General features: G+C 43.2%; 1 protein-coding gene and 1 pseudogene across 2 annotated transcripts; one reads left to right on the top strand and one right to left on the bottom strand.

Moving 5' to 3' along the window:
- LOC115121450 (lysine-specific demethylase 6A-like) overlaps nt 1-12,692 on the bottom strand; it is a 44,351-nt pseudogene extending 31,659 nt beyond the window's left edge.
- A 1,109-nt stretch (nt 12,693-13,801) lies between these two features.
- LOC115121451 (FUN14 domain-containing protein 1-like) lies at nt 13,802-18,428 on the top strand. 2 transcript variants are annotated; one of them, XM_029650547.2, is made up of 5 exons: nt 13,802-13,886; nt 14,648-14,828; nt 16,375-16,450; nt 16,857-16,985; nt 17,514-18,428. In XM_029650547.2, the coding sequence occupies exons 1-5, from the start codon at nt 13,868-13,870 to the stop codon at nt 17,589-17,591; spliced, it is 483 nt and encodes a 160-aa protein (XP_029506407.1). In that variant the 5' UTR covers nt 13,802-13,867; the 3' UTR covers nt 17,592-18,428. The 2 variants fall into 2 exon arrangements, with proteins under 2 accessions (XP_029506407.1, XP_029506406.1); XM_029650546.2 differs by having other exon boundaries at nt 16,857-16,991.
- Nucleotides 18,429-26,958: the final 8,530 nt, after the last annotated feature.

Raw genomic sequence — 26,958 nt, 5'->3', positions numbered from 1 at the left:
CTCCTCCTTGCACAAAGGCGGAGGTAGCGGTCCTGCTGCTGGGTTGTTGCCCTCCTCCACGTCTCCTGATGTACTGGCCTGTCTCCTGGTAGTGCCTCCATGCTCTGGACACTACGCTGACAGACACAGCAAACCTTCTTGCCACAGCTTGCATTGATGTGCCATCCTGGATGAGCTGCACTACCTGAGCCACTTGTGTGGGTTGTAGACTCCGTCTCATGCTACCACTAGAGTGAAAGCACCGCCAGCATTCAAAAGTGACCAAAACATCAGCCAGGAAGCATAGGAACTGAGAAGTGGTCTGTGGTTATCACCTGCAGAACCACTCCTTTATTGGGGGTCTTGCTAATTGCCTATAATTTCCACCTGTTGTCTATTCCATTTGCACAACAGCATGTGAAATGTATTGTCAATCAGTGTTGCTTCCTAAGTAGACAGTTTGATTTCACAGAAGTGTGATTGACTTGGAGTTACAGTGTGTTGTTTAAGTGTTCCCTTTATTTTTGAGCAGTGTACATATGAGATGAGTAATGTAGGGTATGTAAACATTAAGTGGCATTGTTTAAAGTAGCTAGTGATACATTTTTTACATCAATTTTTCCATTATTAAAGTAGCTGGAGTTGAGTCAGTATGTTGGCAGCAGCCACTCAATGTTAGTGGTGGCTGTTTAACAGTCTGATGGCCTTGAGATAGAAGCTGTTTTTCAGTCTCTCTGTCCCTGTTTTGACGCACCTGTACTGACCTTGCCTTCTGGATGATAGCAGGGTGAACAGGCAGTGGCTAGGGAGGTTGTTGTCCTTGATGATCTTTATGGCCTTCCTGTGACATCGGGTGGTGTAGGTGTCCTGGAGGGCAGGTAGTTTGCCCCCGGTGATGCGTTGTGCAGACCTCACTACCCTCTGGAGAGCCTTACGGTTGTGGGAGGAGCAGTTGCCGTATCAGGCGGTGATACAGTCCGACAGGATGCTCTCGATTAGGCATCGATTAGACTCTCTATGTCCCCTATCCTCCAGGCCGGCTCGGTCCTCCCCTCCCGCTCCGTGGCTCGACGACTCATTGCGAGCTCACAGAACAGGGCTCCGGGCAGCCGAGCGGAAATGGAGGAAAACTCGCCTCCCTGCGGACCTGGCATCCTTTCACTCCCTCCTCTCTACATTTTCCTCCTCTGTCTCTGCTGCTAAAGCCACTTTCTACCACTCTAAATTCCAAGCATCTGCCTCTAACCCTAGGAAGCTCTTTGCCACCTTCTCCTCCCTCTTGAATCCTCCTCCCCCTCCTCCCTCTCTGCAGATGACTTCGTCAACCATTTTGAAAAGAAGGTCGACGACATCCGATCCTCGTTTGCTAAGTCAAACGACACCGCTGGTTCTGTTCACACTGCCCTACCCTGTGCTCTGACCTCTTTCTCCCCCCTCTCTCCAGATGAAATCTTGCGTCTTGTGACGGCCGGCCGCCCAACAACCTGCCCGCTTGACCCTATCCCCTCCTCTCTTCTCCAGACCATCTCCGGTGACCTTCTCCCTTACCTCACCTCGCTCATCAACTCATCCCTGACCGCTGGCTACGTCCCTCCCGTCTTCAAGAGAGCGAGAGTTGCACCCCTTCTGAAAAAAACTACACTCGATCCCTCCGATGTCAACAACTACAGACCAGTATCCCTTCTTTTCTCTCCAAAACTCTTGAACGTGCCGTCCTTGGCCAGCTCTCCCGCTATCTCTCTCAGAATGACCTTCTTGATCCAAATCAGTCAGGTTTCAAGACTAGTCATTCAACTGAGACTGCTCTTCTCTGTATCACGGAGGCGCTCCGCACTGCTAAAGCTAACTCTCTCTCCTCTGCTCTCATCCTTCTAGACCTATCGGCTGCCTTCAATACTGTGAACCATCAGATCCTCCTCTCCACCCTCTCCGAGTTGGGCATCTCCGGCGCGGCCCACGCTTGGATTGCGTCCTACCTGACAGGTCGCTCCTACCAGGTGGCGTGGCGAGAATCTGTCTCCTCACCACGCGCTCTCACCACTGGTGTCCCCCAGGGCTCTGTTCTAGGCCCTCTCCTATTCTCGCTATACACCAAGTCACTTGGCTCTGTCATAACCTCACATGGTCTCTCCTATCATTGCTATGCAGACGACACACAATTAATCTTCTCCTTTCCCCCTCTGATGACCAGGTGGCGAATCGCATCTCTGCATGTCTGGCAGACATATCAGTGTGGATGACGGATCACCACCTCAAGCTGAACCTCGGCAAGACGGAGCTGCTCTTCCTCCCGGGGAAGGACTGCCCGTTCCATGATCTCGCCATCACGGTTGACAACTCCATCGTGTCCTCCTCCCAGAGCGCTAAGAACCTTGGCGTGATCCTGGACAACACCCTGTCGTTCTCAACTAACATCAAGGCGGTGGCCCGTTCCTGTAGGTTCATGCTCTACAACATCCGCAGAGTACGACCCTGCCTCACACAGGAAGCGGCGCAGGTCCTAATCCAGGCACTTGTCATCTCCGTCTGGATTACTGCAACTCGCTGTTGGCTGAGCACCCTGCCTGTGCCATTAAACCCTACAACTCATCCAGAACGCCGCAGCCCGTCTGGTGTTCAACCTTCCCAAGTTTCTCTCACGTCACCCCGCTCCTCCGCTCTCTCCACTGGCTTCCAGTTGAAGCTCGCATCCGCTACAAGACCATGGTGCTTGCCTACGGAGCTGTGAGGGGAACGGCACCTCAGTACCTCCAGGCTCTGATCAGGCCCTACACCCAAACAAGGGCACTGCGTTCATCCACCTCTGGCCTGCTCGCCTCCCTACCACTGAGGAAGTACAGTTCCCGCTCAGCCCAGTCAAAACTGTTCGCTGCTCTGGCCCCCCAATGGTGGAACAAACTCCCTCACGACGCCAGGACAGCGGAGTCAATCACCACCTTCCGGAGACACCTGAAACCCCACCTCTTTAAGGAATACCTAGGATAGGATAAAGTAATCCTTCTCACCCCCCCTTAAAAGACCTAGATGCACTATTGTAAAGTGGCTGTTCCACTGGATGTCATAAGGTGAAAGCACCAATTTGTAAGTCGCTCTGGATAAGAGCGTCTGCTAAATGACTTAAATGTAAATCTAAAGGTCTGTGAGTGCTTTTGGTGACAAGCCGCATTTCTTCAGCCTCCTGAGGTTGAAGAGGCGCTGCTGCGCCTTTTTCACCACAGTGTCTGTGTGGGTGGACCAATTCAGTTTGTCTGTGATGTGTACGCCGAGGAACTTAAAACGTACTACCCTCTCCACTACTGTCCCGTCGATGTGGATAGGGGGGTGCTCCCTCTGCTGTTTCCTGAAGTCCACGATCATCTCCTTTGTTTTGTTGACGTTGTGTGAGGTTATTTTCCTGACACCACACTCAGAGGGCCCTCACCTCCTCCCTGTAGGCCGTCTCATCGTTGTTGGTAATCAAGCCTACCACTGTAGTGTCGTCTGCAAACTTGATGATTGAGTTGGAGGCGTGCATGGCCACGCAGTCGTGGGTGAACAGGGAGTACAGGAGAGGGCTCAGAACGCACCCTTGTGGGGTGTTGAGGATCAGCGGGGTGGAGATGTTGTTGCCTACCCTCACCACCTGGGGGCAGCCCGTCAGGAAGTCCAGTGCCCAGTTGCACAGGGCGGGCTCGAGACCCTGGGTCTCGAGCTTGATGATGAGTGGAGGGTATTATGGTGTTAAATGCTGAGCTGTAGTCGATGAACAGCATTCTCACATAGGTACTCCTCTTGTCCAGATGGGTTAGGGCAGTGTGCAATGTGGTTGGGTTTGCGTCGTCTGTGGACCTATTGGGGCGTTAAGCAAATTGGAGTGGGTCTAGGGTGTCAGGTAGGGTGGAGGTGATATGGTCCTTGACTAGTCTCTCAAAGCACTTCATGATGACGGAAGTGAGTGCTACGGGGCAGTAGTCATTTAGCTCAGTTACCTTAGCTTTCTTGGGAACAGGAACAATGGTGGCCCTCTTGAAGCATGTGGGAACAACAGACTAGGATAAGGATTGATTGAATATGTCCGTAAACACACCAGCTAGCTGGTCTGTGCATGCTCTGAGGACGCGGCTGGGGATGCCGTCTGGGCCTGCAGCCTTGCGAGGGTTAACACGTTTAAATGTTTTACTCATGTCGGCTGCAGTGAAGGAGAGTCCACAGGTTTTTGTAGGGGGCCGTGTCAGTGGCACTGTATTGTCCTCAAAGCAAGCAAAGAAGTTATTTAGTCTGTCTGGGAGAAAGACATCCTGGTCCGCGACAGGGCTGGTTCTCTTTTGTAATTCCGTGATTGACTGTAGACGCTGCCACATACCTCGTGTCCGAGCCATTGAATTGCGACTACTTTGTCTCTATAGCTTGTTTGATTGTCTTGCGGAAGGAATAGCTACACTGTTTGTATTCGGTCATGTTTCCGGTCACCTTGCCCTGGTTAAAAGCAGTGGTTCGCGCTTTCAGTTTCACGCGAATGCTGCCATCAATCCAGTTTCTGGTTTGGGAATGTTTTAATGGTTGCTGTGGGTACCACATCGCTGATGCACTTGAATAGACCTGAGCGCGGTAACTTCCTGTTTTAGTCTCTGTCTATAGGCTGGGAGCAACAAAATGGAGTCATGGTCAGCTTTTCCAAAAGGGGGGGTGGGGGGAGGGCCTTATAGAAGTTAGAATAACAATGATCCAGGAGTTTACCAGCCCTGGTTGCACAATCAATATGCTGATAGAATTTAAGGAGTTTACAGATTAGCCTTGTTAAAATCCCCAGCTACAATGAATGCAGCCTCAGGACATGTGGTTTCCAGTTTACATAGTTCAGGGCCGTTCAAATAAGCAAAGAGAAACGAGAGTCCATAATTACTTTAAGACATGAAGGTCAGTCAGCAAGGAAAAATAAGAACTGAAAGTTTCTTCAAATGCAGGTTCAAAAACCATCAAGTTGTATGATGAAACTGGCTCTCACGAGGACCGCCACAGGAAAGGAAGACCCAGAGTTACCTCTGCTGCAGAGGATAAATTCATTAGTTACCAGCCTCAGAAACTGCAGCCCAGATAAATGCTTCAGAGTTCAAGTAACAGACATCTCTTAACATAACTGTTCAGAGGAGAAACAGGCCTTCATAGTCAAATTGCTGCAAAGATACCACTGAAGGACAATAATAATAAGAAGATGAGACTTGCTTGTGCCAAGAAACATGAGCAATGGACATTACACCAGTGGAAATCTGTACGTTGGTCTGATGAGTCCAAACTTGAGATTTTTGGTCCCAGCCGCCATGTCTTTGGGAGATGCAGAGTAGGTGAATGGATGATCTCGGCATGTGTGGTTTCTACCGTGAAGCATGGAGGTGGTGCGTTGCTGTTGACACTGTTAGTGATTTATTTTGAATTCAAGGCACACTAAACCAGCGTTGCTACCACAGCATTCTGCAGCAAAACGCCATCCCATCTGGTTTGGGCTTAGTGGGACTATAATTTATTTTTCAGGACAATGACCCAACACACCTCCTGGCTGTGTAAGGGCTATTAAACCAAGGAGAGTGATGGTGCTGCATCAGATGACCTGGCCTCCACAATCACCCGACCTCAACCCAATTGAGATGGTATGGGTTCAGTTGGACTGCAGAGTGAAGGAAAAGCAGCCAACAAGTGCTCAGCATATGGAAAAGCATTCCAGGTGAAGCAGGCTGAGAGAATACCAAGAGTGGGTAAAGCCGTCATCAAGGTAAAAGGGTGGCTACTTTGAAGAATCTAAAATATATTTTGATTTGTTTAACACTTTTTTGGTTACTACATGTGTTATTTCATATGTTTGACGTCTTCACTATTATTCTACAATGTAGAAAATACTAAAAATAAAGAAAACCCTTGAATGAGTAGTTGTCCAAACCTTAGACTGGTACTGTATATGTTTTTTTTGCATTTTACCCCCCTTTTCATGATATCAAATTCCAATCGCATCGCTGCATTTTCCTAAACAGGCTCTGGAGAGGTGAAGGTCGAGTCATGCTTCCTCGGAAACATGACCCGCCAAACCGCGCTTCTTAACACCCACCCTCTTAACCCGGAAGCCAGCTGCACCAGTGTTTGAGGAAACACTGTTCAACTGATGACCGAAGTGAGCCTGCAGGCACACGGCCCAGCACAAGGAGTCACTAAAGCCCCTCCCGGCCAAACCCTCCACTAACCCAGACGACACTGGGCCAATTGTGCGCCACCCCATGGGACTCCCGCTCAAGGCCGGTTGTGACACCGCCTGGGATCGAACCTGGGTCTGTAGGTGATGCGTCCCTCACTGAGATGCAAAGCCTTAGACTGCGACGCCACTCTGGAGATGTTTTAATGTTTGAATTTTATTCTGTTTATTTTTATTTATTTAACTATGCAAGTCAGTTTAAGAACAAATTCTTATTTACAATTACGGATTACCCCAGCCAAACCCGGACGACGCTGGGCCAATTGTGCACCGCCCTATGGGACTCCCAATCCCAATGTGATGCAGCCTGGATTCGAACCAGGTAGTGCAGTGACACCTCTTGCGTCGAGATGCCGTGTCTTCGACCACTCAGTCACTGGCAACTAGAGCGGCTCAAGTGCCCTTGTTGCAACGGTAACCTCCCGACCTTAAAACGGACATGCTTGCCTCATCTGTGATATTTTAGTTAAAAGACAGGTTACAAAGAATATAGAAAATTGAGCAATGTACCACATCACTTCTTACTAGTAATACATTTGTTTTAAAAACATTAAAGCATGCTCATCTGTTTTTTTTTGTAAAAAGACATGAGTGGCTGGTAGAGAGATATACATCTATATATATAATTATTTTTTTTATCTACCTGCCAGTGGCTGATGGACCAAAACTTAGTTTTGGGCCCTGGTACTTTCTCTTTGAACAGCTGAATAGTCTCAGCGTGATTGAGTGCATGGGGATGTTTGTCTATGCCTTCTTATGTCGCCATTCAGACTGACTGGAGATTTGTTTATGGTGGAAAGGGGGAGGGGCCAAGAGAAATGACAGACAGCACAGCTGAGGGAGGCCAAGCCCAGAATTCAACTTTCATCACAATGACGAGATCAATCTAATTAAATTTAGCTGCGGCTCAGGCTTTATGAGAATGTGCGCACACACCACACAGTAGGCCTAACAAGCATTCAAGTTCATATGACAACAAACTAGATGAAAGTGTGCTGTTTACTCCAGTAAAGCGATGATGCCTAATGTGGCACTGGTACACAATGCTGCAGGAACGAACATTGGTGCTTGGTAATGAACTCCCACAACGCATCTGTTATTTCCTAACGAGTAACACATTTCATGAAAGTAAAACAAATACAATGAAATGGGACAAAGCAAACAAGTTGTAAATGTGATTTTATACCAATAAACAAACTGCAATTGATTCCATAACATGTTAGCGCTCCACTTCATATCAAACAAAGTCACAGCTGCTGCAAATAAATACAATAAATTGATTGTATACCCATTTGTAAGTGTGTGTGAATGTGGAGGGGGATGTTCATTCATTGATCTAAAATCAGTTTATTCCCAAAAAGGGCCAGGAGGAGGGTGGCATGAAACATTGATGTTGTGTACTTGGATGGGGACAGTAAAAAACCTCCAAAGAGAGTAGCCGCTATTATGCTTCTTCCTTTTAATGTCATCCTCGTGCATTGAAGTTAATATGCAACACTCATTCAATGGTACAGTTGTGCACATCCCAAACATGTGGTCCCATGTTTCATGAGGTGAAATAAAAGAACACAGAAATGTTCCATTAGCACAAAACGCTTATTTCTCTCAAATGTTGCATAGAAATGTGTTTACCTCCCTGTTAGTGAGAATTTCTCCTTTGCCAAGAAAATCCATCCACCTGACAGGTGTGGCATATCAAGAAGCTGATTAAATAAACAGCATGATTATTACACAGGTGCACCTTGTGCTGGCGACAATAAAAGGCTACTAAAATGTCCAGTTGTCACAACAAAATGCTACAGTTGTGTGGTGACTGCAGGAATGCCCATCAGAGCTGTTGCCAGATAGGTGAATGTTCATTTCTCTACCATAAACTGCTTCCAACATCATCTTAGAGAATTTGGCATTACATCCGACCGGCCTCAGAGCCGCAGACCTCGTGTAATCATGAGACCCCAGGACCTCCACATACGGCTTCTTCACCTGAGAGATCCTCTGGGACCAGCCACACAGACAGCTGATTAAATTGAGGAGCATTTCTGCCTGTAATAAAATCCTTTTGAGGGGAAAAACCCATTCTGATTGGCTGGGCCTGGCTCCCCAGTGGGTGGGCCTATGCCCTCCCAAACCCACCCATGGCTGCACCCCTGCCCTGTCATGTGAACTCCATAGATTAGGGACTAATTAGCTGCAACATAGAGAGCATTCTGACTGGTTGCATCAATGCCTGGTATGGCAACTGCTCGGCCTCCGACCGCAAGACACTACAGATGGTAGTGTGTACGGCCAAGTACGTCACTGGGGCCAAGCTTTCTGCCATCCAGGACCTCTATACCAGGCAGTGACAGGGGGGGCTAAAAATTGTCAAAGACTCCAGCCACCCTAGAAGTAGACTTATCTCTGCTACCACACAACAAGCGGTACCGGAGCGCCAAGTCTAGATCCAAAAAGCGTCTACCACCAAACCATAAGACTCCTGAACAAGCTAATCAAATAAATGGCTACCCAGACGATTTGCATTGTCCACCCCTCTTTTACACGTCTGCTACTCTGTTTATTATCTAAGCATAGTCACTTTACCCCTACTTACATGTACATATTACCTTGACTAACCTGTGCCCCAGTACATCGACTCTGTACCGGTAGCTCCTGTATATAGCCTCGCTACTGTTATTTTACTGCTGCTCTTAAATTATTTTTAACTTATCACTTATTTTTCTTAAAACTGCATTGTTGGTTAAGGGCTTATAAGTAAGTATTTCACTGTAAGACCTGTTGTAGTTCTACTCATTCTATTTCTATCTAGTTGCCACTTAATCCAGTGGCGGCGATACAGTGACCCAGTTCTGTCAGTGGAGTTGAACTCTGCGTTATCTGGGCGTAGATAGCTGTGCAACAGAGCGACTGTGTACTGTTCCAGACAGGGCAGACACTCAAAACTAAGAAAGCTATAGAAGATAATGAGTGGTAGAACACCTCACAGCAAGCATTTTTTTTTTACTTTAAAAAACACAACAACAAAAAATCTGGAGACAAGTGATGTAAAAATGGAACTCAAACCAATTGAGGAAAAAGGTCACGGTTTAAAAAAATAAAGTGACACTGTCTAACAAATGTTGAGTCAGTAGCTTCACATAAGGCTACTGGTTTTATCATCATAATGTCCAAACTTATCCCTGGTGGTCAATGCGAAATATAAAACAGCTGATGGAGGTGGGCTACATCAAAATACAAATTTTAGAGAGTAGCAAGACAATTGCAAAACCAGGTGTAATGCAGCAGAAACGCATACGGGTCATTCATTTAGCGCATGAAAAATATGTTCCATTAATGTCAAGATTTAAATTGACCACATCCCTAGGAGTGTGTCATGTGATGGCTGGAGTGAATACCAGGGTGTAAGGTAGCAAGTAATGTTACATGGGGCATTTTGGCCAAGGGCTTGCATTCCCCAAAGTGCAAGGGGCTGGTTTTAGTATGTGACATCCTGCTAGCATCTGCCCACCCACTCAGAGTAGGGATATAAGGAGTACCTTTAACCTATACAATATGAATCTAAGCAACCTTTAAAGTGAGACCTAAAAATAAAAACGACATGACATTTTAAAATGAACTGTATCTCGGATATGAAGAGAGAACGGGGTCATTCCTTCATTGGACCCCTGCATCACTTGAGATAATAAATGTGGACAGAATGCATGGGTATAAAGTCCCAGCTAAATGCCGAGACAGTGCAGTCTTCCCCATGTATTCCTTTTTATTAAATAAATATATGATTATTTATTGAGATGTTAAACGGTCTCAGTGTAAAATTATGACGACTAAACCCAGATATAAAGTACGTTTTTAAATTTTTTATAAATAAGATCACCTTTGATAACTAACGATCACCAAAATACAAACTACAGTCAGGAGAATCAATTCAAAAAATTTCCCCAATGGGTCCCCATTGATTTTGTTACGTTTGAGTCACTCAAATAGCGTAAGAACACAGGATAAGCCATGGCAAAATGTGTAGAATTGCAGGAAATTAGCTTCAAAATATCAACAGTGTCTCTGCCGCCAAGTGGGACGCTAAAATTTCTGTCAGTGACAGCTCCATTAGCCACACTCCCACTACAAATCCAACTTTGCCACCGCTGCTGAAAAAAATACCAGGGGAAATAATGCAGGGAGAATAGAATGGCTGAATTGGTGAGGGTTTGAACTGGCTGGCATTGTGGTGTGGCCAGTTTGCCATCATCTCTCCAGTGATCTGAATTTGCAATAGAATATGCTTTTCTGTTTATGTTGCCAGCAAGCCTACTTTCTAAACACCCTGGGAAGCCAATCACTTATTTTTGGTGGCAACATAGTATGGGGATAGAAGCTTCCTCCAATTGTAAACACCAACTGTGAAAATAAAAATGTCAATATAAATAGCAAAAATGTATAAATGTGTGTGCAACTTTGCCCTTTGTTCACTGTCCAATGTGCTAGCTACAGGTTGATGCTGGGATGCAAAACCTAGCTATGAAGGGACCCATCCACAGAGGGTCAATGAAAACTGTCAACAAACCAACATAAGCCACACGGCTAAAAGGGTCAATCAAAACCTGCTAACGAATTGCATGTAATTTCGTTCGATAGATGTTTTCATTGAGCTCACCACATAGCTAGATTTCGTTGTCACTACTCCCTGTCCCGCCATCTTGGACCGGCCCAAGCAGCCATGACTAGCTAGCTATCCAAACAGCTAACGCGTTTAGCTAACATTAGTTAGCAGCCGTTGGAACATAGCTAAAGCCCGTCTCGAGCTCTTCACAATCAAAACTAACTCCGGGGCACGAGAACGGCTCAAATTCATGCATACATTTCGCACGAGCCAGATACACAGTGCAGCAAGCAAACATACTTTCCTGGCACCATGGGAAGTCTACTCCATGATAGAACGTTAAATCGCCATTAAAAACAACGTAGCCTTCCTAAACGTTAGCTAGTTCTCTGACCAAGTAAGGTCACTTTATCATACTCGGTAGATTTGGCTAGCTGGCTACAAAACGTGACCTGAAGCTTATCACAGTAATGATGTTTTCTGTAAAAAGCCAAATTCTATATGTCCCTGACCACTGAATCTCTAGCTAGCGAACATTCAGAATGAGCTGGCCAACTCCAGAGTCCAACAACGCACGTTCCACAAGCTAGTTAACGTTATCAAACTAGCAGGGGACTAGCTAGACATTTGCCAGCAGGCTAAATTAAAAGGTTAGCATGTTCGTCTTATCAATATAAATGACTAGCCCGCAAGTATGTACTTGATATGTTATATTACACAGCCAGCTGGCTAACGTTAATTAGCTAACTTCTTCAGCTACCAGGTTTGTTAGCCATTTCTACTGCACCCAATACAAACCATCTTGGTAGAAACATTTGATATGACAAGCCTTTGTGACTAACAAATCGCTAAGTTGACGAGTTAGATAAATGCAAGGCCACCCTAATAACGAAAATAGCCAGTTGGGTTACTAAAACGCGTTTATGCAATGGAAAAGCCGTTCATTTTCACTATTGGATTAGCTAACAAGGGAAAGAAGTCGGGTAGGAACGGTGCGTAGCCGCAGGGTCGCTCTGCGCACATCGTGTGATGGGTGTATGGTTAACCAGAGTCCGTGCTCTCACCTGAGAGTGGACTGGCTATGTTAGTTAGTTTAACATAGTTACACGTATTACTATGTGGGCAAGAATGTAGAAGGTGCAAGTGTTGTGGTTCAAGGACCGGCTGGTCCTGTGTGTTTGCAACTTAGCGAGCTACCTTCAACAGTAAGGCCTTCGTTCTGGCGCCATCTTCATGAAGCCTCTGAAATCCAAACAGTGAGCTGCAAGCAAGAATACAACACAGGCGGTTCAGTATCACTTGCACTGCCGTGCAAATGGATTTAACGTATAAAAACGGCAAACGCGTGTACAGAATATTAAGAATACACCAGAGGTGTGTGAAGGGCTTTGACTCCGACCTGTCAATTCCGACCAAGCTGTCCCTCTCTTGGGCTGTCAACGTCGGAAAGTCCTCCTCGGTTTCACTGGCTTTTCCCGCCGCCATTTTCTTTTCCTCATCACCACCAGAAGCCGAGCCGAGACTCCGAGCAGCAGCGCAGGCAGCAACAGCGAGCGAGACTCCGCACGATTGCATGGAATCGCGACGAGAGGGCGAACGAAATACTCCACCAAATCAAAGAAGGGAAAACTAAAAATGTATTAAGATAGAATAAACTTTTCTCCACGATCAAAACGCAATTCAAAATGGTAAATCCTTTCAGGAAAACAAGTACCCCTCCAAAAAGTATTCGCGTCACATTTTTAAGCGCCGTTTATGCAACTAATCAAATGTAATGCATGAAGTTCAATTCTTGCAGTTTGAAAAGAGTATTATTTGACCATAAAATTCCCCACAGCCACCAGCTTAAAGTTGTTATAATTGTGTCACACAAGCAAGCGAACCCACGCGCCGCCGTAGTCACGCCTCTCCTACCTCTTCAGCCAATAGAAATGTCTGAATATCAGCATATGACATGAAGTTTTTTTTACCAATCTTCATTTATCTTTTTACAAACCATAGAAATCAATTATACATGTTCATTATTTCTCAAAATCAATAATGTATATATTGTATAGGTATTCACATTTATTGATTTGTTTTGCAAAGTGCATAAATAACAATGTTAAATAACTACATGCAAACTGTCATATTACTAAATACATTTAAGAGTGACAACTGAGAAATTTGTGCAAATACTTGATACCAGTATTATTTGCTGTTGATGGGTAAGCATGTCTAAATAAAACGTTGCAATGATGTGTGGAGGTAAGAATTCTGATTAGGACTGTAAAATCCTAATCAGAATTCTTACCTCCACACATCATTGCAACGTTTTATTTAGACATGCTTACCCATCAACAGCAAATAATACTTGTCAAAAATGTCTCACCCTGCAATGTTCACATCATAATAATCATCATCCTTGCCCCACATTCCTATACATTTTTGTGGTTGATACCAATTTGATCTGTTTGCATTTTTGTTTTAATGTACTAGCTAGTTCTACTGTATTTATGTGCAGTATATTTACTGTGTTATGAATTACATTCTTACTTTTGTACATGTCTTGAAAATGAAATGTATAGCAATCATTCTTGTTGGTGTTTTTTCCCCCAGCTGTGGACATTTTCAAAATACCCAGACTCATTTGTTAGACAAGACATATCCATCCAATATAAAATCCTCAAATCTAATTATCCAAATAGCTTTTTTGATATATCATAAAACCATTTAACATATTACTTTATAAAATCTTACTATTTATTTTGATATCAATTGATTATATATAAGTTACAGTATTTGATGTAGATTGGAATTACATTCAAATCAATTTAAATGTTCAAGGGATAAAGTGATAGCTATTTTGGGCAGAAATTGAATCTAATATGAGGGAAATCGAATCTTATTTTGTATGGAACATTTTTATGCTTCCAAATGAAATTGTCAACATTCTGCAACATTTCAAAGAAAGAGCAAAGTGTTAAAATACTGATGTGGCAAAGCATCATTCTGTAGGCGGGGCCAGCAGAGGTTTATAAAGCTCAGGGGCGGGGCTTGCATACAGCGGACAACATCCTGATGTAATTTTCTCCAAAATGGCGGATCGCAAAGAAGGTTAGTGCTTGCCCATGTTTATGGATAAAATAATCTCGAATTATAACAATGAATCAGCTATACTATATATAGATAGTTCCAATATTAAGAAATCTAAACACTCAAATATTGCTATTCGTTCAGCTGCGGATTTTGACAGGGGGACTTTACTGACTAGATGGCTAGCTTTGTTGCTAGCAATTTAGCCTAATTTCTAAACAATGGCATGCAATCGCCCATCGACCCAAATACCAGCCATTGGCATTGTGAACCTATTTGTTTTTGTCACCCATGGCTCCTATCCCGACTACTGTAACGTTATCGCAGATATACACTTTATAGTAATGACGTGAACGTGATTACCAACTAAACAAGTATTCCAGTCATGTTTTAAATCAATATGCAATGAATTCATGTGTTTTTGTGAATTCTATCAATACTACTATGAAGTTACAGCAAAGATTTAGATGCATGCATTGGAACTGTTTCTTGACTGTGAGGTAATTGGACTGAATTTGGACCTGAAACCTGCCCTAGGTTGCCTAGATTATATAAAAATCTGCCCTAGGTTGCCTAGATGATAGAAAAACCTGCCCTATGTTGCCTAGATGATAGAAAAACCTGCCCTATGTTGCCTAGATGATAGAAAAACCTGCCCTATGTTGCCTAGATGATTGCCCTATGTTGCCTAGATGATAGAAAAACCTGTCCTAGGTTGCCTAGGTGATATAAAGTGAAAGCAAAACAGTTTAAATTATTTGTATGTCTTTCCTTCATCCCAGATGACATCTTATCAGAAAAGGATGAGCCGGAGAGCGAGGATGAGACCTATGAGGTGGTGGACCTGACAGAGTACGCCCGGAGGCACCAATGGTGGAGCATGGTGTTTGGGAATAACTCTGGTCCCCTCGCAGAGAAATACTCTGTGACCACGCAGATCGCGATGGGAGGGGTCACTGGCTGGTATGCAACCCAAAGCAAAGGTGTATAGGCTAAATATTTATTATACAAATGTCTGGATCTTTGGCCCCTCGGAAAGTTTTCAACACATTTCACTGATGAAATGCATGGTATGAGTTTTGTCAAGTCACTTAACCTTGAGTCCCTAGTAGAGGTCCACCGATTAATCGTAATGCGATTTCAAATTTTCATAACAATCGTTAATCTGCATTTTTGACACCGATCAGGCTGATTACATTGCACTCCACAAGGAGACTGTGAGGCTGACTACCTGTTATGCGAGTGCAGCAAGGAGCCAAGGTAAGGTGCTATTTAGCATTAAACATCTTATAAAAAACAATCAATCTTAACATAATCACTAGTTAACTACACATGGTTGATGATATTACTAGTTTATCTAGCTTGTCCTGCGTTGCATATAATCGATGCGGTGCCTGTTAATTTATCATTGAATCATAGCCTACTTGCCAAACGGGTGATTAACAAGCGCATTCGAGAAAAAGCGAAAAAGCACTGTCGTTGCATCAATGTGTACCTAACCATAAGGGGTTGCAAGGGGTTGTTCCCCTTGCAGAGGGGAATTCATGTTAGCAGGCAATATTAAACTAGGGAAATTTTGTGGCGCGATGGGTAATGATGAATATTTTGGAGGGTGGCTGTTGTCGATGTGTTCCTGGTTGACCGATCCCAGGTAGGGACGTGGAGAGCAGGACGGAAAGCTTTACTGTTACACTGGCAATACTAAAGTGCCTATAAGAACATCCAATAGTCAAAGGTATATGAAATACAAATGGTATAGAGTTGGAAATAGTCCTATAATTCCTATAATAACCTCAAGCTAAAACATTTTACCTGGGAATATTGAAGACTCAATGTTAAAAGGAATCACCAGCTTTCATATGTTCTCATGTTCTGAGCAAGGAACTTAAATGTTAGCTTTTACATGGCACATATTGCACTTTTACTTTCTTCTCCAACACTATGTTTTTGCATTATTTAAATAAAATTGAACATGTTTCATTATTTATTTGAGGCTAAATTGATTTTATTGATGTATTATATTAAGTTAAAATAAGTGTTAATTCAGTATTGTTGTAATTGTCATTATTACAAATAAATACTTTTTAATAAAAATAAAAAAATCTGCTGATTAATTGGTATTGTCTTTTTGGGTCCTCCAATAATCGGTATCAACGTTGAAAAATCATAATCGGTCAACCTCTAGTCCCTAGTGTTCCAGTCCGAGTCCTTTATTCCCAAGTCGAGTCACAAGTCCCTTGGTAGTGCTAAAAGCTGTGGTCCAACCATTTAAAAATCAAAATTCTCTCCAACTGTTGGTACATTTTAAGGATATATCTAACATTTGCTGTTGTAGCTAGTAGGCCCCATATTTTAAATTATGCATCAGAGAGATTTTCTGACAACAAAGTCACTTCTGGTCCAGTCTGAGTTGAGCCATGAAAATTGAGACTTGAGTCCGAGTCAAGTCTGAGTCCTGGACTCGAGTACTACAACACTGCTATCAGTCACTCCTCTCTCTCACATTCAGGTGTGCAGGATACTTGTTCCAGAGAGTAGGGAAGATAGCTGCAACTGCCATAGGTGGAGGGTTCCTGTTATTACAGGTAAGAGATGCATCATATTTCTATTGAGTCAACGCTGGGTACATAATACATAATACACATCTCTATTCCATTTTTAAAAGTTTATTTAACTAGGCAAGTCCGTTAAGAACAAATTCTTATTTACAATGACGGCCTACCCCGGCCAAATCCTAATCCGCAAGACGCTGGGCCAATTGTGCGCTGCCCTTATTGGACTCCCAATCACTGCCAGTTGTGATACAGCCTGGAAACTAATCAGGGTCTATAGTGACGCCTCTAGCACTGAGATGCAGTGCCTTACTTCACATCAACTAAGGCGCCACTTGGGAACACCAATGACATCACATGTTACAACATGAACGGAGTGCCACTTCACATGCAACCCAACAATCCTCACTCATTTTCCTTTCTGCACCTTCTCCTGCAGATAGCGAATCACAGTGGCTACGTGCAGGTGGACTGGAAGAAAGTGGAGAAGGACGTGAACAAAGCAAAGAAACACCTGAAGAAGAGAACCAAGCAAGCAGCCCCTGAAATTAACTCCTTCTTCGAGGAGGTAAAGGTATTAATTACACTGCCTGACTTTACTAATCATTTCTTTATGGTAGGCTATTGTGCCTATAGTATTGCGTGATTCTATAAGGTGAACATGTTTGAGATGTGTGCGTGCTCATTGGTCCTTTACTGTTCATTTATTCCGTGAGACTAACACCAGTACCTGGGTGTGGGAGCTGCTTTTTGATTCAATTGGATTGCCAGTCCGCTTGAATCTCAGTGCCTTGCATTGCATGTACTTATGAGGAAAAAAAGGTATACTTAATTATCATATTTGGGGGGAAATAGCTAAGTTCATAAATACCTGAGTCATCCGCAGCCATTTGATGGACTAATAATGCAGCAACATCGCCCTCTAGCGAACTCACACTGTAAAAGCACATTTCTGGATTTATCACAAGCAGAAACTAAAGTATACCCTGCGTATAACAATCTTATTTTTCCATCTATTATCACTTATAACCCTTCAGTTATTGGAGGTGACCTCCCACAGTCTGCTTGTTTTCTCTCCTCCTTCCCCTCTCTGCAGGCCACAGAGTTTGTCAAGAAGAACATTGTCCTGTCCAGCGGGTTTGTGGGTGGATTCCTCCTGGGCTTGGCCTCCTAATGGCGTCGGGGCCAATTCACGACTGAGGAAGTCGTTACATAGGAAGAAGGAAGCTGTCATTACTGTGAACTGAGTCACCACACGGGATGTTGTCATTAACTGTGAATCGTTGTCTTTCTCCCAGCACGGAACTAGTCATGAAACGGGTTTGGGAGGAGGCTGAACATGTGAAGCTGCCACTTTATGCCCCCCTGGCTGCTCTCTTCCGTTACTGCCCAACTGATCAGAGTCTAGCTTGTCCACCCTCTTTTTATTCTATTTATCTGGTGGTTTCTGATCCAGGATCAGTTGTTTGGGCCTGTTGAATATGACATTTTTATACTTCATATTCATAATCAGCACTACCCCCAACATCAATGTATGTGAAAATGTCACGTTTCTATGTTTTGAATCAGCTATGTTATATATATTTGTTCACCATCATATGGTGTGCATCATGTGATTTGAATCCATTAGTGAAGTATGCCTACTCATAACTGGTTGAAATCACGATGCACACCAGATGATGCCATTAGAAAAACTAATTTTGACTTCAAAACATAGAAACATGGCATTTTCACATATGTTGATGTTAGGGTAGTTCTGGAGATGATGAATACAATGTTGAAAATGTTAGAAATGTCCCTTTAAGTGCACAACGCAACACCTCTTGATATACTACTAATATACTGTACCACACACTGGACATAGGATTCCTTGGCCCCTGTCTATCTGGTGCCCTCTTTTACCTGGAAGAACAGGTCTAGGATCAGGAATGTGTCCCAAATGCCCATAGTGCACTACATTTGACCAGAGCCCTATGTAGGAAATTAGGGTGCCATTTGGGACACAGGCCAGCTCTCCCTAATGTACTGTGCTATTCAACAAAATGTGTCTGCAGACCTGTTGCAGGTTACCAACACCTGATCACTGCACCTTTGCTGGTTTGTAGGTATAAGAATATTTTTCTGGGGGCAGCTCTGCAGAATGGTCACTAGTTGGCACAGCCACAAAATCTGATTTTAAATCTAACTGTAACCACACTGTTAACCCTAATGCCTAACCTTAAATTTAGACCAAAAAGTTTAATGTAGTTTTCATGAATTTTTACAATATAGCCAAGTCTGACTTTGCAGCTGGCCTATCCAGCGGATTTGCTTAGTTCTGCCTCCAGGGCAAGACTCATTCCAAAACATGTGAACCTGCTATCAGTGTAGTCATAGGAAAACATGTGATTTAGTCATGTGTAGAATATACTATCAGTTTTATAGATAGAAGGAAATGTACAGTATAAAGTCAGTGTTCAGTTAACTATTTAAATATTACGTTATGAGTTGTTCCATATTGTGTCTTTAACTATTTAAATATTATGTATAGATTTGTCTTATGATTCTGTTTTGTCAAATAAAGTTGCCTGATTTTTGTTGGTTAGCAATGTTAACAGTTGTGTGTGTGGTCACTGGACTGCATGGCAGACATGCATACAATCAGGGCTTGGTGTGTACACTGAGTAGATTAACAGTCTTATCTTGACACGTTTAACTTCTCAACAATATGTTTATTTTGATTATTAAAGCCAGCATGACGTTCCGATTTTAGTAACTCTATGGCTGCCTTTACACAGGAAAACCAACTCCGATCTTTTGCCAAATTATTGGTATTTTGGCCGATCAGGTCAGATTTTTTGCCAGTAATTTCGGCAAAAGATCAGAATTGGGCTGCCTGTCTTAAGTGTAGTCTATGAGTTCCGTTAATGCAAATGTCCAGATTTTATGATGTGAATAGAAATGGATGTGTCAGCATGGAGGATGGGTTTGTAATAACCACCATGCATGTCACAGCAGCAATGAATGAGCATTGTCACAATACTAAGATATTTCACCACTATGTCTCTGTATTCATCTACACTGTGAGATCTGCTTTTGAAAGGTACTGCATGTAGAAAGTGACAAAGATACTCCCCAAATCAATCTAAAATAAGTACTAATTGTATATTTTTTGTGTTTACCTCTGTCACAGAGTACAATATCAATTAATTTTAAAAAAAATGTGTTTTTGTTTATATTAAATGCACATTGAATTGGGGTTTAATCCTGATAGGCTTTCTGTAGCTAGGGATTTAGTTCTGGGATTTATAAAGTACTCTTTGTCAATTGACCTCCTTTCAAATAAAATTGTATTGATTTATTGTAATTTCATAATGTCCTGTCAGAGGCATATTGATTTGTGTAAATAATGACTTCAATGTCTATTGAGCTGAATGAAGCTGAAAACAGAGGCAGCCATGATGTTACCTCACCAGAGTGCCTCTCTCTACTGTGTGTTACTGTAGCTGCCAGCACCACACTACCACTGGTCCCTCCCTGTTGCTATGGAAACTGCTCTTTTTCTCTTTCTCTCTTCCGCCTGCTCTCTTGTGGTGTGGTGTGTCCTTCCCTCTTTCTCGCTGCCTTTCTCTGTTCTCTCTCTCTGTTTCTCTCTCGCTTTCTTTTTCCAGTCCTGCCCTTTTCTTTGTTTTTACCTCTATCTATCTGTGAGTGTGCCCATGTGTAATGGTATAGGGGTAGGGGGGATATTAGAGTGGGGGGAATGAGATGAGGCCCACTCTCCACCATCCGATGACCACATCACCAACCAATCGGATCATCAATAGCCCTTAATAGATCCAACCAATAGTAGGGTAAAGCCAGAGTATAAGCGCCATGGAAACTGCAAGGGATGTTTTATAATAGTAGCTCGCCCTAGTGGCACCAGATACCGGTACACCTCAGTCAGGCTGTTCAAAGCAATTGTGTTATTAATCCATTGATCGTAATATAAGGGCTGCATCTTCATACTTAAACCTCTCCTCATATCTCCTTTATCTGCACTGATCTGGGAAAAAAATAGGAAAGGCGAATTCGATATGGTGCATGCATATACTAGGTACTGGCTTTCATCAGTTACTTCATATTAGTAGAGAAAGAGAGACAGGAAACAAATTATAGTATTGAGATACAACCTAATCCATGCCTTCAGGCAGCTGGCTCCAAAGGGTCCAAGCCATACAATAGTTAACTCTGTCACAATCAGTTTGTTGAGAGCTGTCATTAATATGGTTACGCAATACCCTCTCTGTGGTACTAGTCAGTGGACAAAGTCAGAGATGAAACGTCAATGCATGTTAGAATAGCAATGTTCATTATTCATAGTACATATAATTAGTACAGTGAGAAGCTGCAATTGTTATACAAAATGAGTTATTAAACAACTTAGCCTACCTGGTTAAATTCAAGAGAAAATTGAAAATAAATCAAAAATAAATAAAATTGTATCATAATGCTAGCCTGTGAGACTGAAATGTTTGTTACTGAAGGAAGATTCTGTGTGGTACATTTATTAAACAACTGATAGATAGAGACCATTTTGGGTCTATGGATGTTATATTATTCCTGCATTTCATGAGAGTTCTTTAAAATAAAAATTAGAATCAAATGGGACCATTTCTCCCTGAGTTGGCAGTGAAACTGTCATCATAATGTTAGCCTGCTGTTGTAAGACTGTAAAATAATTTTGTTTCTGAAGGAAGATTTGGTTGACAAAATTCTGTTACATTCAGATTTCTTATTTATTTTGGTATAATAAGTAAGCCTATGACATTAGTGAGTCTTAGACTGGTTATGGATTATTCCTGCATTGCATCTAGACCCCATTTGGAAGTTCTTTATCATATAATTAGGAATTATAAGACTCTTTTTGGGTATGAACCTTCTTATGATGGCAATCCAGAGGACTCACCATTTTGGAATAATACAAATGCATTGGGAGTTGGTCAACCATGGTTTGCCAGGGTGCTGTTGTAAGATATTGTGTAAAATAATGAATTTGAAGAAAACTGGTAGTTTATAATTATATGACTATATTTTGGTTGACAATAATTATATTACAAGAACCACTAGGCATATTTTAATGTTTTAATAATCATATCTTCGGAGGACACATATCTTTTATTTCCCTCCATAAATAAAATCAGGATAACAACAAGTTTAATTTCATTCTTATCAGACAGCATTTTGACAGAATTTCTCCCTGTAAGCACTAGGCTGCTGGCTACGTTCAGCAGAGAGGCGAATGTGACAGACCCAAGATGTGACTGTGACATGACTATGCCTAACAGGTCTAATATCTGTCAGGTATCTTATCACCTATTATTAGAAAGTATCTCTGGATGCACACCTGAACAACAGACATCACTTCAAATCTCATCTCCTGCCCAGAGTGTAGAATGCATAGGCCCATTTATGTTGAGGCAGAGCAAAATAATGTCCAGCCAATGTGAGGCCATCACTTGCAGGAATCTGGTTGTACTTGCTTTTTTAATGCATGGCAACAAGGGTTTATAGAAATAGGACATTTGCTTAATATTCCGCCCAAAAATGTTCATATATTTCCAATAGTCAACTCCTGTGTTTCCAATGATGCTATGGATGCTGGTCCTTTTTTGATACCCTTATTTATAGACGTGCAATATTGGTCCGACAAATCTGTATCAGATGGAAAGTAATAATTCATACACAATACACGATAAATATTATTGCGAGGCAGTGAAAGGATTGTGGAAACGCTGACGTAAGGTGATGGGTTTGATGTTGTCAACGCGTGCGCGCGGTGCATTGAATGCGACCGTGGATTGGTGGAATGGGAAGTGTGAAACCGATTAGGAAACTGCGCCTTGGGGGACTTGGAGGGTGGCGCCCTGAACGTCATGTTGGCTCAAGTGGCATTGGAATTAGCAAAGAGTCTGAGCGCGCCTACGAAGCCATTATGGCTCTCCACACACCAGTATCATAACCTAGAGAGGGAGGAGTCTTCCATTTCTGGAAGCCGGAGGAGCAGCATCCGAGACAGCGTAAAAATTGGAGTAACGGTGCTCGAAGGAGACTGGAATACGAAATAATATCATTTTATTTTCAACATACCAACGAAATATACATGGATGCACATTTTACGAGATAAACATGAAGGTCTTTGATTTAAGATCAGGTAGCTGCAACCTTGTTTTGCATGTGCGGTAATATTCCAAGACATATGTGATACGTTGGGTGTGCTCAGCGCGATAACGGCGCTAGCAAGCTATTTCAAACGGTAAAATAAATCCAGATTGCTAGGAGATAGCCAACCATTTTATAGTTAGCCAGCTAGCTTGCGGGGGAGCAAGCTGCCTACTCGGGCAGAGGCATCTGGTAGGCATTAGCCTAAAATACAATCTCGGGGCATGCAAAGAGGTTTGTTTTGTGCAAACGGTTGATAAATCCCGCGTCCTCGGCTCTGGTCGTGGGATTAACCAGCCGGAGAAGGTGGGGCCGAGGAGTGTCAAAAACGGTCGAGCTAAACCCAGCGCATGTAGCTTGGCGCTCTAACTAGCGGGCTAACATTACCTCTCCATCGGTTTTCCATTTGGGAAATTAATTTAGGAAACTAGAATAATTCGACCATTGCTGGGGTATTCCGTGGCAGTTACCCCTCCATCGGTTTTCCATTTGGGAAATTAATTTAGGAAACTAGAATAATTCGACCATTGCTGGGGTATTCCGTGGCAGTTACCCCTCCATCGGTTTTCCATTTGGGAAATTAATTTAGGAAACTAGAATAATTCGACCATTGCTGGGGTATTCCGTGGCAGTTCCCCTCTCTCCCAACGAGGATCAGTCAGAGCTGTACACTTGAGGCCATTGGCTTCTCTACAAATAATACCGTGTGGGGCGAATTTCACGGGGGTAGCATCCCCGTTTGTCTTGGACCATGGCGGACGACGACGTGCTTTTCGAGGATGTCTACGAGCTGTGCGAGGTGATTGGGAAGTAAGTGTCAGCATATGTTTATGAACTGAACAATGATAATAAATGAAACCTCTTGTTTGCATTGAGTGCATTGTATTGCGTGTCTGCCTGCCTGTTTTTTCTGTATGGAAGCAATTGCCTTACAAATATTAATTGCCACCACCATCATGACAGCTGTTTTACTTGGCCTACTTGTAGGTGAGTTGGTCATACAAAACCTCACACTACCCATCTATTGTCAGGCCTATGCAAAACCACTTCCACAGTAGCTAATTCAATAAGCATATAACACGATTGCATAAACTGTTCAATATATGGGAAACCAGTTAGGCCTACTGACTTGTTAGTTTGATTGGGTGAGGCCCAATAATGTATGGTGAAGCCCCTGTTTAGTTCAAGAGCCGAGTGCATTGTTTTAGCTGGGCAGGATATCTTCATTTAACATGGCAGGAGAGAATATATCTGTTCAAAACGAAAGTTCATTGGCTCACACATATTCAAAACATTTCTCAATCTAGATCATTTTCATTCATGTTTTGTGCATCCATTCAGCTTTGTCAGATAGACACATTATTTTGATGAGGCGGTACTGGGCGACAGGTAGCCTAGCGGTTAGAACATTGGGCCAGTAATGGAAAGGTCACTGGTTCCTTCCAATACCTGAGCCGACAAGGTGGGAAATCTGACAGTGTGCCCATGAGCAAGGCACTTAACCCTAATTTGCTCCAGGGGTGTTGTACTACTATGGCTGACCCTGTAAAACAACACATTTCATGGCACCTATCTGGTGTATATGACAATATAACATATTATTTTACTACACATAGGCATAGTGACTGATTTGTGGTTTGGAACAGAGGCGCTATATGTTTTAAAAGCTGGGCCATTCATAGTTTTGGGTTGAAATGTAAACTTGTTTGGCTACTACAACTAGGTCTATAACGATCTCCACAAGTACTACTGTCAACACCACTACACTCTTCTCTCAGTTTCAGGGTAATTATAGTCAATCATTTAGTATCATTGGCCATTTGGAACAAGACACAGGCTGCAGATTGTCATTGTGATGACATCACACACTACTTCTTGATCCTACTTTAAGAGAAGGAGCATAGGCTCCTGGGGAGGATGGAACTTCAACAGAATAGTCCCATTCAGTGTTTTGGGTAGACTGCTGTGTTCTATGGCTGCACCGGTGTTCTGATATCATCATGCACTGCTAGTCATTGTCCCTGCCCTGTCAATTGTAGACCAGTCTATTGATCCCCACCAACCAGAGGTGGCCAATCCTATTGTTGATGAACTTTTAAGCATTGCACACACAGTTAATGATCACGTTTATCCCTGATCTATTTAGCCCAGATTTGTCTTACAAAGAGATTTAGGAGGCAACCTAATTTTACCCTGGATTGACAATTAGTCTAAAATCTAAAGTAGCAACTCTGGGTTTAGGCCAAAACCCAGTTCAGTAAAACCAGTTATCAGGTTTCAGAATAACATGAACAAATGTTTAAAGCATTCCCAGTTCCAACACTGAGATAATTGATAGTCTAAAACAGTTCAGACCTATCTGTTTCACACTATAAACATTGATTTATAAAGCACATAAATCCTAACATGCATTAGTGCAGGAAGAAGGTGGTTTGTTGATTGAAGAGGGCCTCTTCTATTTGGTGCAGACCTCATTTGCCCTCACATAGCTTACAACAATGTCATTTTCACAGATTAGTCTGGAAACCCAGATTGAAATGTATTGAAACTACCACCCACTCCAACCAATACCCCCTTTACCCCGGATGTCTATTGTTGTGGCTGATGATCACACCCCTTCATATGAAGACTGGGCAGGCAGGCTGCTGTGGTCTTGGAGCTGGCCAAGCTCCCCTCCCCCTCTATGCTCAATCGAGACCCGTGGGTCCATTAGGGTCCAGGCTGAGACACATGCTGATTGCTCTTCAGCCCCTCAGGCTCTACTCTTTGTTTGGGGAGCTCTCTGCTTCGGTTACCTCCTCACTCAGTGACGGATCTAGGATCTGGTCTACTTTACCCAGTCCTGGTGTTAGATGTCATGTGGTGGGTGACAATACTGGTCTCGGGACAGCTGGTAAATAAGTAGCCGCCCAGGGCCTACCTTGGTGCAGTAACGCAGAGAGGGCCTCTAGTCAGAGGAGCCTACACCATGACTATGTTATCACCATGATCAGAAAGGGCTTCATGGCCTCCTACCTTCCCCTTCCCAAAGTCATTTGTTCCTCCTTTCATCTTTCCTTTCTCACTCATAGTTGTCAGGGCACAAGGGCGTCTTTCACCAAAACAGCTACACTTATTTATTTCATTGTACATCACCAGGTTCTGTTTAGTGAAGCAAATCTTTTCCAATAAACTTGATTTATGTCCCAGCTTTGTGAAAAAAGCCGAACAAAAAGCACGATTCCAAATCAATCCTCTCCACCAGCCCAGCCTAGTTTCTGACAGTGAAGCGATTGTCAGACAAAAGCACTGAGTACCAGCCAGTGTCTTTTAGGTACAGAACTCTGCCAGCCTCTCCTGCAGAAAGCTGGGGATCATTTTCCTCAGCACAGGATGAAGGGAGGGGATGCTGAGGAAGATCATTGGAGACAATAGAGGGTTTGAAATAGGATTGCCCCGAGGCTGATATATAACTAATGTCAGCGGACTCCAGGGCTGACCTCCAATTTTTGTAAACCACACTCACTGTCAAGAAGAGCTAGGGAACCAACGAACAGAGGCTTAGAATAAGTCCTCTCCTGCTATCCCATGTTCCCTTTGGTTCACATTGGTTCAGATGTTTTCGTTCCCTTGGTAGTTCATGGGGAGTGTTCAATGAGCTGAAGACGTGCTGTTATCGCAGCTCAAGGGTCTGTATTGTCAGGGACGTCTAAAGCGGCGTTGACACGGCAACAAATGTTTGTCGCTTAGTAGGATGTGATTTTACAGCCAGTCATTTTTCTGTTTCGCTTCTAGTGTTGCCTATGCTTCCATGCATGGCTCTGAGAATCATTTCCATAAGTAACTAATATAGTCTAGGTGGGTTTTTACGAGATCTGTAGCCTTAAAAATAACTGTCAATGGAATACTCACTTCACACGTGGCCTGTAGCCCTCTGAGGAGGTTTGGGAACTATAACAAGACATTTTGTTTGACGAGAGAGAGAGAGACATTTGACTGACACTGTAGATCTGTGAATGATTGAAATGTTGTGGTGACACTTCCCAAAGTAGGTGTGACGTGCTACCGACAGGCTGAAACGGTGTAAATGGACATGTCAACCAGCGACATATGCAGGTGTTCGTGTTAGCTGATGAGGGAATAGTTTCGGGCTAGTACATGCACACATCCAAACACCTCTGCTATAATTTGTCTAAGGTTGGCAGACAGTGGAGGTTTGGGGTTGGCAGAAGGCCTTTGGGACGACTGAGCCTTTGTTTCGGCTCAGTTCCTGAGCTGGAGGAGTGTTTTAATCTCTCTGTTATTTCTACCTAATCTCATTTAAGAAACTGGGTGGTTCGAGCCCTGAATGCTGATTGGCTGAAAGCTGTGGTATATCA

Source organism: Oncorhynchus nerka, unplaced genomic scaffold, assembly GCF_034236695.1.
Source record: "Oncorhynchus nerka isolate Pitt River unplaced genomic scaffold, Oner_Uvic_2.0 unplaced_scaffold_1614, whole genome shotgun sequence".
Lineage (NCBI taxonomy): Eukaryota > Metazoa > Chordata > Actinopteri > Salmoniformes > Salmonidae > Oncorhynchus > Oncorhynchus nerka.
Note: the sequence above shows the minus strand (reverse complement) of the source record. Positions and strands in the feature narration are given on the sequence as shown.